Source organism: Toxorhynchites rutilus, chromosome 3 (assembly GCF_029784135.1).
Source record: "Toxorhynchites rutilus septentrionalis strain SRP chromosome 3, ASM2978413v1, whole genome shotgun sequence".
NCBI classification, from domain to species: domain Eukaryota; kingdom Metazoa; phylum Arthropoda; class Insecta; order Diptera; family Culicidae; genus Toxorhynchites; species Toxorhynchites rutilus.
Window position 1 is genome coordinate 275449798 of NC_073746.1, and position 19915 is coordinate 275469712.

Sequence of the window (19915 nt, forward strand, 5' to 3'; positions counted from 1 at the left end):
AACAAAAACGGTGAGTTGCCTTTTGATTGCTGTCGCAACAATGTTATATTTTTTGTTTTTCAATTTGTATTCGTCTCTATTATGTATGTCATGATCTTGGTAATGATGGACTATTTTTATTTTGTTGTTTCTATATTGTAGCAGTTGAAAAAAAAATAAAAGTAGTCTACAAAAGTTTGAGCGTCGCGCGCGTTGTCCATATATGAAGGATAAGAATTTAAAGGTTTGTGAGAGCCGGTCTAGAAATTGTTCGTAAAGATTTTTTTTTCGATTTCTCTCGATGGGGATATTCAAAGTCACACAAAACAAGGCTGGCGGTTGGACTTATGTCTTGGTGGACCATTTGGCTCCAATGCCTTGTTGGGACCGTATCGGCTCTGTGGCGGACAAGACTGAGTATTGGCTTGTCCTTTGACATTGCAATTTTTTGAACTTATATCTGTAAATAAAATCAGTTCGTTTTTTATTGTGATAAACTGATTCCAATGCTGAGAAAAAAATATCTTTTAGATAACTCATCTTGCTCAAACCTCTGTAGAGGAAGGAGGCGGCATCATCATCATTATCAAACAGTTATTTTTATTGGTAGCACTAGCTTTGTGACTAGGTAATTGATAACACTAGTTTGTGCTCCCGTGGCCGAGCGGTTAGCGTCATAACTAACATGCCGGGTGTTCGGGTTCGATTCCCGTTCTGGTCGGGAGAATTTTTCGTCAAAGAAATTTCCTCCGACTTGCACTGTGATCACGCGTATTCTAGAGCTTGCCACTCAGAATGCATTCAAGGCGTGTTATTTGGCATAGAAATCTCAACTAAGTACTAATAAAAAATGACGCAAGTAATACATTCAAAATTTTCTCATCTACATTAGTATCGAAAATAGCTGAGAGGGAAAGACACGAGCGTATAGACGACCTCCTCAAAACGATGTCAGAACAAAGCAATCATCATCATACACCTATTCTGGAGCCCAAGGAAGTTTGGTCTACGTCGCCGATCAGGATTATAAATTTTATCAAACAGATTATTCCTGATTGGCACCTATCTCGCTATAGCTTTCTGTCTACGCTTGAAGTGTAGTATAAAAAAGGGGTATACCACAATAGTTCCAAATAATGGACGCAATGGTTCACACCCAACAGGGGGAAAAAAGCAATCATCATTGTAATTTTCTACTTCTCTTCACAACTTCAGTTGTTTACAACTTACCGCGAACAGATTTTGATGTTTCGTATACCAATTATCGAATAGTTCAAACTAATACTGCAGCCAAACACAATCGAAATATACCACTGCGAACCAAGCGCATATTAACCCTTTTACTACGGCAGTGTACTCCGTCGGAGTGCTATCCTGAACGGAGCACTGCGCCGAAAAGTATGCATATCGTGCTGGTATAATCGATGTGCAGTATCGCCCTGATGACGTCTATAGACGACACTCATACACATAGGTCGTCGCACGGATGTCGCCCATTGACGACAGTCGTAGCGAAAGGGTTAATCGTACACTCGGAATTTAAATGCAATGTTGGTTATACGGACACTGTGGAGAGAGGAAATATTACAATTTAAGCTCCGACCGATGGCATCTCGCTCACGCGATTTAAGTGCACCGTTTCATGCTGGTGGAGAGCGCTTGTGTGTTGTTGCACACGCACACATTGTTAATATTTCTGCGTTGCCAAATGTAACTTGACATAATAGTTACCATTATGCGGTTTTGAAGTTTTGTTGATGGAATAATGCTAGTGATGGCACAAACATATAATAGCCCGTGGACATGTGTATGCCAACTGGAACCGTTACCGAATCGTTGTATGTCAACGAAAGTATGTGTCAACTAGAACCGAACCGAACCGTTAGAGTAGTGCGGGGCAAAGTTGCGCATTGGCCATTTTGAAGCAAACGAGCATAAAATTTCGACAACAGTGTAGTTGTTTGATACATTATTACACCAGCAGCTCACACATATAAAAAAAGATACATTTCATGAAAGTGGTAAAAAGCTATGAGGTAAAAAAAGATTTGCGATGTTTTGATCTAATTTTTTTAGTTTTGGAGATGACGATTTACTTACTTAAAATAACTGGAAAGTTCGAAACTACACTGTCAAGGAAACCTTCATTCTATAGTAGATGATAGTGCGTATTCGTTTTTGTGGAAAAGTTCAAGAGCTTTTTTTAAAAATTCGATTAGTTCAAAAATTGCAAAGGTGCGCAGTGGCTGTGGTGCGAAAGTTCGCACCAGAGTTTTGCTCTGAAAAAAAATCTAAAATGTTTTCAACCACATTTTTAACGGGACCCACAAGAAGGAAACTGATTTGAAGAAATGCACTCCAGAAATGCTCAAATGGCTCAACAGAGGCTTTGGGAGGGATTCTTGAAGCGTCGGATTGCGGCAGACCTCGATATTTCTGAATCAGCTCTGAGGAAGAGGCTCATATCAGAAAGTGATTTAAGATTCGAATCTTTTTTTATTGACATTTCTACTTCTGCTGGGATGTGTCAGCGAGCACCTAGGGCGGTTCAGATAGGTATTTACGAGTGAGCAGTCTGAGGATCTGGCGGACTACTGCAGGGCACTGGACAAAGCTTTCTATGGTATGACTCTCAAAGATTTACGGCATCTGGTGTTTGATTTTGCGGAAGCCAACAACCTCCAGCACGAATTCAACCAAGTTGCAAAACAGGCAGGAAGAGATTTTGATTCTAGTTTCATGAGGAACCGTCGTCTGTCTCTTCGAACCTCACAACAGTACAACGAAGCATCAGCGCTCCAAGGCAAAGCGTCGGAATCCTCAGAACCGAAATCCGAGATGAGTAATAAAAATAAACAATTGCTTAAAAATAATTCGAAACCAATTTCAAATAAAAAATGTTTTTATTTCCACCATGCACCATGCATGCACCATTTTTAATTACGGTTATGTTTCGTTTATGTTTATGTTTTAACAATAAACTTCAAATAAATATTGTTTTTTTCAACAATGTATTTATAAACTTGATCTATATAAATAAAAATGATTTGGTGTCCGTTCCTCACTATTTAACTCATGAGTGGAGGAACGAATTTAAACAGTCAGTATTAGGACTGATGCGTCTTAGTCTGCATCATGTTTATATGTCAAAAAGAAATTTTATACCGCGAGTATAGATTACGTACATAAAAACAATTTCTGTGGGAACTTGAGTGTTCGAAATGATGTATATCAATATATCAATTGTAGGTGGGACGAAGTTCGTCGGGTCAACTAGTCTGTTAATAAAAACGAATTCTGTTTCAAATGTTGGACATTTCCGAATATCTTATATTGTCAGTCTCCTCCCTCCCAAAAAATTCCACGTGGTATGTTCGATCATAACATCCACTCTTCTCACCCATGAAAAACCATAGAACACCTCCCTCCTGCCTACTGGACGGTGCTTACACTCTCTAATGATGATGCTTCTCCCGCTTTGATTAAAAAACATTGATGTTTGGTATAAGTTATCTCAGAAGTTTGCACCCCACTATGGGGGCAAAGGTGCGCATTTGTCTTTTTGTATTAAAATAGGTATTTGTCCAATTACAAACATAACTCGAGAAATGCTTGTACTACGTTTCGTAGGTAATGCATATAGTTACAATTTGGTAAGAAAACGGAATTTTATTTGCTTTTGGACAACAACAGTTAGGTGCGCACCTTTGCCCCGCATTACTCTATAGCTATAATACAACGGAGAAAAATAACGCTTACGATGCTTGTTCATTATTCTTGTGCGAATCAAACATCGTCAGCTGATTTTACAAAAACACGGCTCAATCCACACCGCTAAAACATTCTACTAAAGAATTATTTCACCCGTCACCTTATAGAATTTTGTATTATTAATGGTTCTACCCTAAACATTCATAATAAACTTGTTTTAATTATTATTTTTTTTATTAAATCGTTTATTTTTACAGGCTCAGTTACATAAGTTTAAAGGAGTCAAACTCCTATCTGTATTGTTACAAGTATATATAAACATTTTTCATTAATTCTAATGTTAATGAAGTAGAGAACCGATTACTCGCGGTTTGCTCGAGTTTAGAAGGGTGACTTTTTTTTCAGGAAAAGGAAGGGATATAAGGATATGTTGACAATGTTCACACTCACATTCGCACTCACATTCATCATACTCGATTCTTAAGCCTATCTTATATCTAATATGTATTTACATTTCACCTCATTCTATTTTTAGTAAGAAGGGATTTGATTTCTCGCGAAGGAAAAGGAAAAGGAGATTATAAGGATATAAGGACAATCACACACGAAGATCGATAGCTTTTAGGAAGACATATATTTGAGACATGTAATCAAGGTCTAACCGAGCCAACCCATCTCTCACCGGCACATTGGGCTGCCTTCCTCTATCCCGAAGAGAGTTTTCTAAATTCGATCTGGCAACAAGATACTCCTCGCACGACCAAACAACGTGTTCGATATCGTGGTAACCTTGGCCATAAGCACAGATATTGCCATCGGCAAGATTAAAACGAAAGAGTAGCGCGTCTAACGAACAGTGATTGGACATGAGTCGAGAGAAGGTGCGAATAAAGTCCCGACTTAAGTCCAGACTTTTGAACCATGGTTTGAGGCTAACCTTAGGGATAATCAAGTGAAACCACCGGCCCAATTCATCTTCGTTAATATTTTTTTTAAATTATTTCTATCAATTAAATTAAAGCTCTCTAACCGCTCTACAATTTGTTCTTTGACACCCAACTTCCATGTGTCTTAATTTCGCTGCAATATCGATATAAACAATTTTTGGTGATAATTCAAGCAAAATCTTCAAAAATCCCGCTCTTTATATAATCGAGTTTGTATTAGGCCGTCAAAAAAATCCTGCGGTATTTTTTTTGAATTTTCATTTGTTTATAAAAACAGTTACAATCATCTGTTTTAAATCAAATATGCGCCGTTTTTTTCGATGACTTGTTCCCAACGAGATGCCAACTTCATAATACCCCTGTTATAGAAGCTCGCTTCCTTATTGGCAAGTACTTTAGTAAATCGTGTTGCATGCTGAAGAAAATCATGAAACAGTAAAACATATTAAATCCTAATGAAGAACATATTACATCATATTGAAATGTCATTGAAATGCTGATGCACTCGAAAGTTTTAACCTCTGTTGAATTAAAGATAGCCGCGCGAGATAGCTGGTGGATGATAATCCAGACGACCGGGGTTCGAACCCACATCGGAGCAGTTTTCACCAAATATCAATCTGTGGCATTTTAAACATTCATATTCCACTCCCAACACAAGTCAATCAAACAATTATTATATCTACGAACATAAATACTTTATGTAATGGCTATTCGTGAGGTTGTAATAAACATTTCACGAAAATATTTTGCGCCATTTGTTTTTTCTATGTCTGTAATAAATTGTATATAAGTATGGCAAAAGTCGTGTTTGGTGCTTTGACAATTCATGAATATACTCATATTAGATCGCAATTCAATTCCAACATAATCGCTATTATAGCCGGTCAAAGTTGTATTTTCATCCAAACAAATTCGGTTAGCATTTGCCATGTATGTATATGGCCTCCACTTTTGCATCCATATGCCAGTTAGGCGCATTATATGCCAACCAAATTTTAGGGCATATGATGTTATATATACGCTTGTTATGCGATTTAATGTTTGCTGGGACCAAACACCTTCCTGGCCGTTAATGAGGGCTTGGCCACCGTCTGAGCCGCTTCAGTGGGCTTCGACCACGACCGTTTGCGCTTCACGTTGTCGTAAGTGACCCACTTTTCATCGCCAGTCACCATCCGCTTCAGAAACGGGTCGATTTTGTTGCGATTCAGCAGCGATTCACATGCGTCGATACGGTCAAAGATGTTTTTTTGCGTCAACGTGTGTGGCACCCATACATCGAGCTTCTTTGTGAATCCGAGTGTCTTCAAATGGTTAATAACGGTTTGATGACTTATTCCCAGCTCTTGGCCGATGCTACGGCTGCTACTATGCCGGTCTTTCTCGGCTAATTCATCGATTTTGTCGCAATTTTCGACGACAGGCCTTTCGGAGCGTGGCGCATCTTCGACGACCTCTACACCAGAACGAAAACGTTGAAACCATCGTTGTGCGGTGGAAATGTAAACTGTATCGGGTCCATAAACTGCACAAATTTTATTGGCAGCTTGAGATGCATTTTTGCCTTTGTCATAGTAGTGCTGTAAAATATGTCGGATTTTCTCTTTATTTTGCTCCATATTTGCGACACTATAACTCACGAACGACTTAACCAAACAAAACACTGTCAAGGACTATATAAAAATACCTTTCCAACAAGCTATAGTATGACTCGATACAATGAATACAACTAGAACTACGCGCTTACAACGACACCTCGCGGAAATACCACAGGACTTTTTTGACAGCCTAATATATAATCGAGTCCGACCTGTATTGCCATTCGGGAGTACCTTTTTTGTCGTCGCTGGGGCTTCCGGCTTTGGATTTCTCCCCGATTCAGGTATCCTGGCAGTCGAAAAACGTTCTTCGAACACTTTTTTTACGTTGGTACAGTTGATTTAGTCGCGATTTCGTTAGCTCAACGGTAGACTTTTGATGAATGTTGATGCATTGCTTCTCAAAATCCTCAAAATTAAAATAGAGACATCATCTGCGTGTACACATCTACAAAATGAGTATTATTCAGAGTTTTCAAAATGTGGAGGCGATCTGGCGTAGTGGTAACATCCATGCCTCTCACGCTAAAGGTCACGAGTTCAATTCTCACTCCCGACATTCTTCCAAAAATGGAAGTAAAAAGTGACGAACCAGCCAAATGAGTTGAAAATCACTATAATACAGATAAAAAAAAAAAAGAGTTTTCAAATACACGACAAGTAGAAATGCGTCAAGTTTAAGTTGACCAAATCGAAACACCCTTTTATGTCCGGCATAAAATATCCTCTGAATGGCCGAAAATAGTAGAAGATCAAATTCAGAATTAAACATCTAACATCCCAGTGCCTTCTTATGAAATATTTCCTCCAAATTGTGGAAACAAACCATCATTTGCTTCTCTAAGAGTTTCAACGTTTCAGGAATGCTACTCTTCTATGATTTTGGTTGGCAGCCAATTTCATAGGCACAAAACGTGAACAGAACTTTTGGTCAAAATGTGATAGTTTTACGATGGACATATTCAATTCCATTTATAATCATCCCAATGAATGTTTTGCTGATGTTTAATAGAATCACATACAGTTTGGTTCACATCTTCGATCGTTAGACATTGTTCAAACCATAGTTAAAAAATAATTGGAATCCAATATTTCGCGCACCACCCTAAAAGATTATTGCCTCAAATTGAACAGATAATAGGATAATCGATACCAAATCAATAGCCTTTGTCCAGCACTATCGACCTTTAGTTCTTTGCCGCGCTTGACCACCAGCCACAAAAGAAGTATACGAAATATACGTTCACTTTGAACAAACCAGTTGAACCTATAACACGTTCTTTTGCTTCTCGTCATCTTTGGAAGAATACTGTCGGAATACGTGTCATTCTCGGTGTCGAATTTAGCCGCGAATTTTAGGCGCTTTTACGCAAACGTTGTCGCGATTAGGCTCACCGTAATCTCGTCTCGAACATGGTCCTTCGAACCGGATCAAATATCGTCGCGAAGTTCCGATCATAGTGGAAATAAATGTCGAAAGTTGTCGAGCCATACACGGCGTGGTGATACGATTGTTCTTTCTTTCTTTCTTTGTTTTTAAGAGGCTTTAAACTTATACGATTGTGGAAATTTGCGCGAATTTATCCGGCTGAGCGGTTGAAGAGCCGAACAGTGCTTTGGCGTAAAAGTGTTTTCGAAAGGCTAATAACGCGAAGTTCTCGAACACGTACAGATTTTATAGTGTAAAATTCTCGAAACGCTGTGAACTTATGAACGGTGGTTATGACCACGCGGTTAGAAATTAACTGGAATTGATTGGATTAGCGAAAGTCGAAGACGATTCGGGTGTGATAATTAATTATAGAAGTGGAATCGTATAAAAGAAAAAGTGTAAAAGAAAAATTTGTGAATTTTACTTCCGGTATACAGTGCACATATTGCACACACAAAAGATAAGTAGCGGACCGCCTCGTTGGATTGTCGTTGTCGAGAGATCATCGTACTCAAAAAACCAGGTGGGTTCGTTCTGTGTTAGCTTAACAGGGCAATTGCAATGGAAAAATCAGAGATAGATAGCAAGTCGGGCGGAAAATCCGCCATTGAAAAAGGGTCAGATGAAAGGACCTCCATTGTCCAGAGTCGGGCAGCCATGATAAGACGATCGATTTATAGAATTAGCGAGTTTGTAGAGAATTTTGAATCGGAAAATGATGCGGGACAGGTTATGGTAAGGTTGGCTCGATTAGAGGAACTATTCGTGGAATATCGCAATACGATTTTGGAGCTTCTACAATTAGTGCCGAATGCTAGGAAAGAAAATGAGAAATCTCTCGATGAAATTGAGGAAATTTATTATAATTGCAAAACGTTTTTGAATGCAAACCTGCCGACGCAAGCTGCAAGTGTACAACGAATAAATCAACCTACGACTCGAATTAATCACATTAAGTATCCAGAGTTGAAATTACCTGATTTCAGTGGAAGGTTAGAAGAATGGCCGTCGTTTCGCGATTCATTCGACGCAGCTGTTCATTCGTGTGGGCAGTTGAACCCTATTCAAAAGTTTCAATATCTGAAGGGTTGCCTGAAAGGTGATGCGTCTCGAGTAATCGATTCGATAACTGTTACTTCCGAAAACTATGCATTGGCCTGGAAGACATTGATCAATCGGTACAACAATAAAAAAATGTTAATTAAATGTCACATCAAAGGAATTTTTGACACCCCTGCGATGCGTCGAGAGTCTTCAGAGTCACTTCTCGTTCTGGTTGATAGTTTCGAGAGAAATATATCCGTGTTGAAACGGCTTGGTGAACCAGCAGATCGCTGGAGTTCCATTCTTGTGTACCAGCTTAGCCTTCGTTTGGATAATCGAACTCTCCGAGAATGGGAGAACTTTTCCTCGCAAAATACTGTCCGTGAAGACGGAGTTGTCAACGACGGAATGCCATCGTATGTTGAAATGATAAACTTCTTGCAGAATCATGCTCGGGTTCTCCAATCTCTCGCACCGCAAATTGAGCCACGTGATACATCCCGCCCTGTTGAATCGAAGAATAAATCGAAACCAATAACCTATCATGTAGTTGAGTCTAACCTCTCCGCCTCTCGCAAGTGTCAGCATTGTAGTCAAGATCACTTCCTCGGAAATTGCGGACAATTTCGCAAACTAACTCCACGTGGACGTTTAGAATTTGCAAAGTCAAATCGATTGTGTCTAAACTGTCTAAAAACGGCATCTCATAGTTGCAAGGTGTGTCCGTCATCAAATTGTCGTGAATGTAATCGCAAGCACCACACACTTCTACATTTGCCACCTCTCGAGCGACCACATCCTTTGTCTCAGTCGTCGACTTACGTCAGTCAACAGCATCAACAATCAGCGTCGTCATCTCAAGAACTATCTCCAAACCACCTTGCCATTCCTGATCCTCGAACGTCATCACTTTCTCCTCCGATGAGATCATCGTTAACTGATCCCAACTCGTTTCGATCTGCGCACTTTGCAAACCCTGCGTCCAGTGACGAGCTAACAAACAACCCGCCTGAGACACTCGCAACTCAATATTGTACCAACAAGGATATTGTGTTCCTATGGATAGCGCTGGTCATCTTCGAAGATAAAAATGGAAATCCATTTCCCGCTCGTATCCTGCTGGATTGTGGCTCACAGTGCAGTTTTATGAGCGAATCGTTACGTCGTCAACTGAAACTCGATACTACTATCTCGTCGATGAATATAGCTGGAATTGGTTCCAGTATCACTAAGGTTGAACATTCTGTAGTTACTGTCATCTCATCACGAACCTGTGCTTCGTATCGGAAGAAAATGTCGTTCTTCGTTCTGCCGTCGATCTCTAGTGTAATGCCATCTCGTGTCGTCGATTGTTCTCAGTGGAATCTTCCCACCCACGCAACACTAGCGGATCCTACATTTAACATGCCAGGTCCTATTGATGCTATCCTCGGCAATTAAATCTTCTCCGAAATACTACGATACGGTAGAATAGTAGTCGGAAACGCATACCCAACTTTACAAAAAACTGTATTTGGATGGGTTGTGTCGGGGAAATGCGAAGAGAATATTGATTCCGTTCCTCATCATACATATCATATCAGTCGTCTCGATAATATCGACAATTTAGTGAAAAAATTCTGGGAAATTGAATCTTGCTCAACGGAAAACGCTTGGTCGCCATCAGAGCAGCAATGTGAAACACATTTCAAAAATAATTTCTCGCGTGACTCTAAAGGAAAATATGTTGTGAAACTTCCAAAAAGAAACGATTTATTACCACAACTGACTGATAACAAATTCAATGCTCGGCGTCGCTTTCTAGCACTCGAGCGGAAATTTGATTCAAATTCAGAAATGAAACAACTATATCGTGAATTTATTCATGAATATGTCAACCTTGGGCATATGAAGGAAATTTCCCCCGAAGAAATCGATGATTCACCTCAATATTTCTTGCCGCACCATGCAATATTACGCCCGGAAAGCTCTACGACAAAATTGCGGACGGTATTCGATGCGTCCTGCAAATCTCAGTCAGGTGTTTCACTAAACGACGTTCTTCTTGCTGGACCTACTATCCAGAATACACTGATTGCGCTTGTCATGCGCTTTCGTATGCACGCCTATGTCATAAGCGCGGACATAGAAAAAATGTACCGCCAAATTTGGGTACACTACACAGATCAGCCTCTGCAGAGGATTTATTGGCGGGATGACAAAGAATCTCCGTTGAAAATATTCCAGCTTCAAACAGTAACATATGGAACAAACAGTGCTCCGTTTCTCGCAACTCGGGTGCTACAGCAGCTCGCCGAAGATGAAGCTGAAAACTATCCTTTAGCTGCTCCTGTAGTTCGAACGAGTTTCTATATGGATGACTTGTTATTCGGCTGCAACAACATTGATACGCTGAAGAGTACATGCACACAAATCGTCGCTATGCTGCATTCGGCAGGATTCACGCTACGCAAATTTTCATCTAACTCGCAAAATGTTCTCGAAATATTCCCTGAGCAACTAAGGGAAACAAGAACCCTTCTCGATCTCGACGCTGACCAAACAGTTAAAACGCTGGGTCTGTTGTGGGAACCTTCTAAAGATGTTCTCAGTTATAAAATACCAACTTGGTCTCCAGTTAGTAGATACACCAAAAGAATTATCGTGTCACAAATGTCAAGTCTGTTCGACCCACTTGGCTTATTGAGTCCAGTGATCGTCCTAGCAAAGATGATTGTTCAAACATTATGGAAGCAAGATTATCCATGGGACTATTGTTTACCGCCTACTGTCCAGCAAATGTGGCTAGATTATCAGCAGCATATTGCCTTCCTCAACGATCTCCGTATTCCTCGTTTCATCTCATCGCTGAATAGTTTCGACAACATCGAGCTGCATGGTTTCAGCGACGCCTCCGAAAGAGCATATGGAGCTTGTATATACATGCGATCCATCGCTGAAAACGGTTCTTGTGTGGTTCATTTGATTGCGGCCAAATCTCGTATCGCTCCTCTTGAAGTAAAATCAATAGCTCGTCTGGAACTCTGCGCAGCTCTTCTTCTTTCACACCTCTTACAAATGGTGATGGAAAGCATCGGTCAGCATAACAACATTATTTTATGGACAGATTCAACCATTGTCCTGCACTGGCTAGCCGCTACACCTTCGACTTGGCAGACGTTCGTGGCAAACAGGGTCGCGGAAATCCAGCGACTCACCTCGTGCGCAATATGGAGACACGTTCCTAGCGCAGAAAACCCTGCCGATTTAATTTCTAGAGGAGTACAAGCATATGGCATCGTGGAAAATTCCCTTTGGTGGAATGGACCTATCTGGCTATCGAATACCAATCAACGTTGGCCGGAAAACATAATACTGTCGTATCCTCAAACAGATAAAATTCTAGAAGCACGTAAAATTGCTCTACATCACACCGTTTCAAACTATAATCTTATTGAACGCTACTCCTCTTTATCTAAATTACTACGCATCACTTCTCTCTGCCAGCGTTTCGTGCACAATTGCTCGTCGAAGGACTCTCCACGTATAGGTTCGATTACTAACGACGAAATCCATGGAGCAACATTATCACTAGTTCGTGTCGCTCAGCAAGAATATTTTCATCGCGAATTGGAAGCTTTAGCTAAAGGAAACCCAGTATCTCGTTCCTCACGCCTTCGTTATCTCAATCCGAAGCTTCAAGACGGCCTTATACGTGTTGGAGGGCGTCTACAACATGCTGACATACCGTATGATACAAAACATCCTCTAGTGTTACCTGACAAACACCCACTATCGCTTCTAATTGCTACCTCTGCCCATGAACGAAGCTTGCACGGGGGACCTCAGCTGCTTTTATCAATAGTGCGACATGAGTTTTGGCCTCTAGGAGGTCGTAACCTTGCCCGGAAGGTCGTCCATAACTGTGTTATTTGTGCTAAAGCAAAACCTAGAAGTATTGAACAGCTAATGGGTCAACTGCCCCCTGCAAGAATATCACAAGCACATCCATTCAAATTTGTGGGAATCGACTATGCAGGTCCGATTTATTTAAAACCAAACACGCGCAAAGGAGCCCCAGTGAAGGCTTACGTGGCAGTATTTGTATGCCTAGTTGTCAAGGCGGCACATCTCGAGCTCGTATCTGACCTCAGTTCAGCGGCCTTCATAGCAGCACTACGTCGATTCGTCGCCCGCAGGGGAATCCCCAGCACCATTTACTGCGACAACGCAACAAATTTCACTGCAGCTCAGCGTGAACTCCGAGATCTACGTCGATTATTTCTATCACAACAACATAAGCAAGCAGTGTACATGGAAGCTGCTGCTCTCAAGATTGAATTCCATTTCATCCCCCCACACGCTCCCACATTTGGTGGTCTTTGGGAAGCGTGCGTCAAATCCTTCAAGCACCATATGCGCAGAATTGTGGGCAACAACCATTTGTCAGCCGAATTATTTACCACCGTTTTAGCCCAAATAGAGGCCTGTTTAAATTCACGTCCTATAACTCCGCTATCATCAGATCCAAATGATCTGCAAGCCTTAACGCCGGGACATTTCCTGATAGGCCGCCCACTGTTAGCAGTTCCTGAGCCCAATCTGGATGAAATCTCCGAGAATCGTCTCGACAACTGGCAGAAGATTCAGCGCATAACACAACATTTTTGGAAACGTTGGCACGAGGAGTATTTGTCCACCCTACAAACTCGATATAAATGGACAACTATGAATCCTAATCTTCTCAATGGATCGATTGTGCTGATACGCGATGACAACCTACCGATTGGCCGATGGTCGATGGGAAGAGTAGTGGCCACTCACCCAGGACAAGATGGACTAATACGTGTTGCTACCGTGAAGTTGCCAAACAGCGTCAACTTAATCAAGAGACCCATCACGAAGCTATGTCCTCTACCAATAGAGATAGACCCCGCGATTGCAGCAGAGCAGCCAACGGCCATCCCTCAACAGCACTCAACTCATCAGTAAAAAAAATTGAATAAAAAATGAATTCTTGTAAACTAGATTGTAAATATTGAAAATACTTTTCAAGGTGGCCGGCATGTTCAAACCATAGTTAAAAAATATTTGGAATCCAATATTTCGCGCACCACCCTAAAAGATTATTGCCTCAAATTGAACAGATAATAGGATAATCGATACCAAATCAATAGCCTTTGTCCAGCACTATCGACCTTTAGTTCTTTGCCGCGCTTGACCACCAGCCACAAAAGAAGTATACGAAATATACGTTCACTTTGAACAAACCAGTTGAACCTATAACACGTTCTTTTGCTTCTCGTCATCTTTGGAAGAATACTGTCGGAATACGTGTCATTCTCGGTGTCGAATTTAGCCGCGAATTTTAGGCGCTTTTACGCAAACGTTGTCGCGATTAGGCTCACCGTAATCTCGTCTCGAACAGACATTTTAATCTTCAATATTTTCATGTTTTTTTTTATCCCATTTATTTATTTATTAGGCTCATTAGCATTTTAGCTGTAACAGAGCCGGGTTTTAATTGTGTACATGTACATATGTTTATGTTTCTATAAACTGTAAATTACACAGTAGTTAGTAGTAGCCATTTAGGCGTTAAGTTTTCTGTTCCATTACATTATGGTAAATTACACAGTAGTAGCCATTTCGGCGTAAGGATATTCTTTCTGTTCTTCCATTGTTCAGCAGACCGGACTGCGGAGACAGTTGATATTGATCATTGTTGGGTTATTTATAGAACAGCAGCCCGATGTTTTTTGCAGAGCAGAGCAGTTGTATGGACGAATCGATCTAATTTCGACCGTGAATCGATTTCCATCGCTGATGATGTTTGCGTGGACGTAGTTATTCTATAACAACACAAAGATGGTCAAATGATGGTCCTGAGTTAATATTTTCATGTTATTGCAAATCATTTACGTCTTTGTGATCATCCTTTAAACGCGTAATTATTCGCCAGTTTCATTTTATCAAAGTTCTGTTTCATCAAGTTCCGCATCAAAACTAAATGTTAATCCTTTTGGCCGACATTCATTTTTACATTAAAGCAACAAACACATTGTTACCAACAATAGCATGACGTGACTTCTAATCGTCAGTTGTTTATTCTACTCTGACGGAAAGACATCATTTTGATTCAGGCAGCCATCAATAGATGGCACATCTAGAATGTGCTACTATGAATAACTCCTCTTCATTAATATGATTCACCTTCCATTATGAAATCTGTAATCTCTGTTTCAAATTATGATTCATATAATTATTTCTGGTATGCTACGAAATGTTTCAAACAATACCAAACACCACACTGTAAGCTTTTCGTAGAAAGTCTGAACAGAACCCCAGAAGTTAGATACACATGAGATAATGTTTTGACTAATCTTTGATAAATCCATATCCAGTTTCATAGATTATATAAGTGGTCGGTGTTAAGTCAGACCGGACCATGTGAAATTTTTATGATTTCGAGAGGAACGAGCTTGATGTTTGGTGCGATAAGGGTTTTCACTAAGGGTTTCATAACTTTCGATAAGTTATTCATGCTGTACGGTTGATTTTTCAAATCTGATAAATCTGATAAATGTAGCTTACAAAATGTTAAACCTAATGCAATACCTAACTCGAAATTTTCAATTTTGAAACTTGGTCCCATCTGACTTCACACTGACCAAATAGAAGTCTCACAACAGGCTAAACGTCATCGTAATCCTCTGATATCGATTCACATGTCTTTGGTCATGCAGCTCATGATGTGGTTAGGTACAGAGAACAAACGTTTTTCCTCATCCCTTTGACTTGTATTGTCTACCAAGAAGGGCACTCGAATGTGGGGTGGTTATACAATGAATTCTCTTCTTTTTTGTTTTTCTTTGCGAGTTACGCTTGCGTCTGTACATCAATAAACCTCTCAAAATGAAGAAAGCGCCCACAGTGATTGATCTCTTTTGTTGAAGAGCGATTATAACTATCAATTCCTCGTGGTGCTCCTCTTCATATGAGCATCATCAGTGGGTAATTTTACTAAAGCTCTAGTCACTAGGAATGTGGAATAATAATATCAGCTCTATTGCGGTAGAGTTTTGGGGAAATAGAAAAGTTGAGGAGTCAAAATGAAAATTTTCGGGAACTATAACTGAAAATTGTGGATATCACAAAAATTATTCCGATATGATTCTGAAGCCAAACTGTAAACTTTTCTTCGAATCTCCGCATTATATTTTGAACACACCTTTTTCCAACCTGAGCGTTTATTATGTTTCACCAAATCTTCATTTCTCCTACATCCCGAGTCACCCTGCCACTCTTCTGAAGTTTTTGTCTGACAATTGCCCAATATTCCCCAATTTTGTTCTCGAATCCAAACTGCACAATTAAAATTACGATCCTCAGAGAAGTTACAATTTTCATGCTCTTGTTTTCTTCCCGATTTTATCCGGGAATCTCGTGGAACAGCCTTACAGTCCAGCCGACCTTGGTCCAATCCCTGCTTGACAACGTTTGAGTTTTTTTTGGTACAATCCCAAGCTAATATTCAATCTGAGAGAATGAGAGCTCTACTCCATACAAACAAACATTTTAAAACTCTCAACCGTTTGAGTGCGGAGCAAAATACGCCTAAGGGTGCTCATACACTGTTTGACCGAAGCCAAATATTTGACTCTTTTTGACAGATAAAATTTGGTCAACGTGTACTGATCAAATATATTCTACACAAAACACGACAAGCAAATATTCAATTATTGGATGCCTAAAATATTTTTTTAGTCTGTTCTTCGAACCTGTCGGTACATGGTTAGGTTACCTTGGATATTTCAGTTGATTTTTTTCCATGTTCGGTGTTTGATATTGTTTACTACTGTTTAAAATTGAAGAGTGGCAAACAAAATAGTGTTTGTACAAATATCAAATCAAACCTTATCTGTCAAAAAATATCAAATATTTGACCTCCGGGCAAACAGTGTACGGCCACCTTAAGTGCGAATGAATTTGGGTATTTTTATAAAAGATTTTCAAGTGCCATTTTTCAAATCCATCGAAAAATGGATGAACAATAAGCTATAGAATCTAGACTTTATCAATCTGTACCCCCAATATGTTCCCGAAAGACAAAATCATGTGGTTAAAAGGTGCTCCCCGCAGTAACAAGAGGAGCGCGATCAAAGGATTAAAAACAGATGCTCCTTAATTTTGCATTTGACACTGTAACATAATCAAAAGCATCTTTTCTGCTCAGGATGATATCTAATCTGCAAACGCTAGGTTGGATGTACTGACGGAAGAGTCTGTTCCATTCAGAATTTGGCCGCACAAAATTTCCAATTTCTCCATGACGAAATGAAGTACGAAATCGTTGAAAATAATTCTTTTGAGGGTTCATAGGTTTATACCTACCTGATACACCTATGAGGTTGATTAAGCTTCAAGGAAAAGGATTCTTCTGCTTTTCTGATGAACTTTCCGAATACCGATCATTTTCTGCACAGTGACATTGTCAACCGTATCTAACATTTTTGACGTAGGACTACGTCTTTCAGTAGGGCTGCCAAATCATAAAAAAGGTCACGTTTTTATGAAATAAAGTTAAAATTAATACACCAAGGTTTTTTTACACGGGGGATACGTACCTCGTTATTGGAAAATCCGCGTAAAAAAACCGCGTTAAATGGAAAATCCGCGTAAAAAAAACCATGTCACCTATCAAAGGGGACTATCCTTACGTAGAACGGAAGTAAAAAGTTGAGTGTTGCTCGCTTCCGAAAATCCGTAGTTTTTTCCAGCAATTTCGTTGGTTACTGGTAGCTATAGTTCGGTTTTCCTCACGAATCCGGTCATCTGTTGTTGCTAGGAGATTCCCTTGTGATTTGTACACTCTACTGTCGATGCACGTGCAGTACCACTGTTGGACCGTTCAGAGCTAAGTAGACATGGAAAAACATTCACGAATCGCTGCCCGTAAAAACCCCGTTCCTTTGGACCGGCCGGCAAGCTCCCCGTTACCCAACACCAAAAATCCCCGTAAGAATCGTGATGAGGTGCGGCACTAATTCCCTTCATAAGCGCTAAGTTCCGTTACAAGCACTAATTACCGTAATATGCTCTGAGGGAACATCAGAGAAAAATGTGAGCTGAGGAGGAGATGTGATATTGCACTGGTCTTTTTTACGCGGGTACCGTGTAAAAAAACCGCGTAAAAAAATCCGCGTAAAAAAAACCGCATAATTTTTGACGTAGGACTACGTCTAACCGGAAGATATAGGGGGTGAAATGGAAATCTAGGCACTGAACAAGTAGGAAAAAATGCAAGATTTGGAACGCTTATAACTCGAGCATTTCTGAATAGATCGCAAAGGTTTTTGCATCAATTGATAGGAAATATATCTACGCATCTATCATAACGAATAACATTTCATTTTTCTTGAGATAAATAATTGAATAATTGTGAAATATCAAGCATTGTCAAAATGCACTATGTGCCCATTTTTGATTGGTCCATTTTGTGCTCCTCAAATCGTACCGACCAAAACGGGCAACCAGAGCAGCAGCGAAATAGAATGAACCATTGGAAAGGAAAAAGAAAAAAATGAACGAAACATTGGTCGCAGTCTCACACATGCGTAATTCTCGAGCCAGCCAGTCAACTTAAAAATCCCCGCTCCGCTGCCGTAACGATCATTCTCATTCAAACCGTACACCACATCAGTTCGCATCACAACACATCAACAAACCAACCCAAGCAGCCATGTCTGGACATGGTGAAGGAGGAAAAGTGAAGGGAAAGGCAAAATCCGGCTCGAACCGTGTTGATCTGGAGTTCCCCGCAAGGGTAGCTAGGCCGAGCGCGTTAGTACCAGTGCACCAGTCCACCTAGTCGGCGTTATATAGTTTCGACCGCCGAAGTGATCGAGTTAGCTGGTAAAGCTGCTCGCGACGATAAGAAAACCCGCATTCGGAACAGAACACATTCGGTTCGGTGGACATCACGACAACAGGCAGTTGCAGCGAGTGGCGAGTGGCAAACGCAATCACAAAACGGCATCAGGTAGCAGAAGAAAAAAGTTTGTTCTTTATACACACTGCTTTGGTGGCAAATCCAGAACAAGGCGGCATCGAGGGCGTTCGAAATGGTTTTTTTCAAAACCACGAGTACTAAGTTTTCTAAATTTGAACCATTCCATAAAACAAGGCGCTTTTCAGGGCCATTAAACCTTCCAAAAAAGAGTTTAGGAAATACAGTTCAATGCTTTCTAAAACAATATCCAAAATAATAATAAAACACAAATTGATTTTTTCATAATTTGTTTGCCAGGATATGATGAGTATATGAATTTGGCAGTTGTTCTGAGCTCATTGATTTTCACCAATTCTTAAATTGCTTCTAGATTGAAAGTACAGTAATTTACACTTATCTCGACATTTAGCTAATTGGTCGGACCAGTAATGCGACATATTTAGTTGGACATTTTTGTAAACATAGAGTTCGGGGTCCAAATTATGACCCCACATTGAAGGTCGATACTGTACCACTGTCATCGCAAATGTTCAATTACAGGTTAAAATTACCTCCAATCCGATACTGAGTGGTGGTAATGCGACGTGCCATTGAATGTAATTTACTGTAAAATATGTCACAAGCTGGATGGGAAGAAATTTTCCAACTGTGAAAGCTGTGGCGAGTAGAAAACGCAATCGCTAAACAGAAAGGTTTAGCCGAACAAGATGGGGATATCGAGTGATAACAAAACAATAAACTCTTTAGATTGAAGATAATTTTGTGATCCTGAAAAGGACCCTTTTTAGCCTGCATGTGAATCCAACGAGCGAACAAATCGTAATGAATGTATTTTTTTGCCATCGCTCCCTTTTAACGCTCATTCGTTCGTCTCGTTGGACTCGCCCCTCTGGCTGAGTCTGCCGATTTGTCTCTATCCTGTGAGTGTGTACCGCTAGAATATAAAACACGCGGACCCCAAAAAAATATCTTATTTTCTTTAAAACCGTAAACCCGTGTGGTTGTACGGCATCGGCATCGTGGACGTAACAAAGGAGGACAAGTTAAGGGAAAGACAAAGTCTCACTCGAACCGTGCAGGTCTCCAGTTCCCTGTTGGTCGCATTCACTGATTGCTCCGCAAGGGTAACTAGGCCGAACGGATTGGTGCCGGAGCACCAGTATACCTAACAGCGATTATAGAGTTTCGGCCGTCGGAGTGCTCGAGTTGG

The 19915-nt window shown here is 40.3% G+C and overlaps 3 protein-coding genes across 3 annotated transcripts in view; all 3 read left to right on the forward strand.

Moving 5' to 3' along the window:
- The window catches only part of LOC129774867 (hybrid signal transduction histidine kinase L-like), a 97820-nt gene that overhangs the window by 7888 nt on the left and 70017 nt on the right, over nt 1–19915 (forward strand). The window lies entirely within an intron of this gene.
- On the forward strand, nt 8328–10154 carry LOC129774247 (uncharacterized). Its single transcript, XM_055777954.1, has one exon. The coding sequence runs from the start codon at nt 8328–8330 to the stop codon at nt 10152–10154; it is 1827 nt and encodes a 608-aa protein (XP_055633929.1).
- On the forward strand, nt 10602–13685 carry LOC129774248 (uncharacterized). The gene has a single exon (XM_055777955.1). It carries the CDS (start codon nt 10602–10604, stop codon nt 13683–13685), a length of 3084 nt encoding a protein of 1027 aa, XP_055633930.1.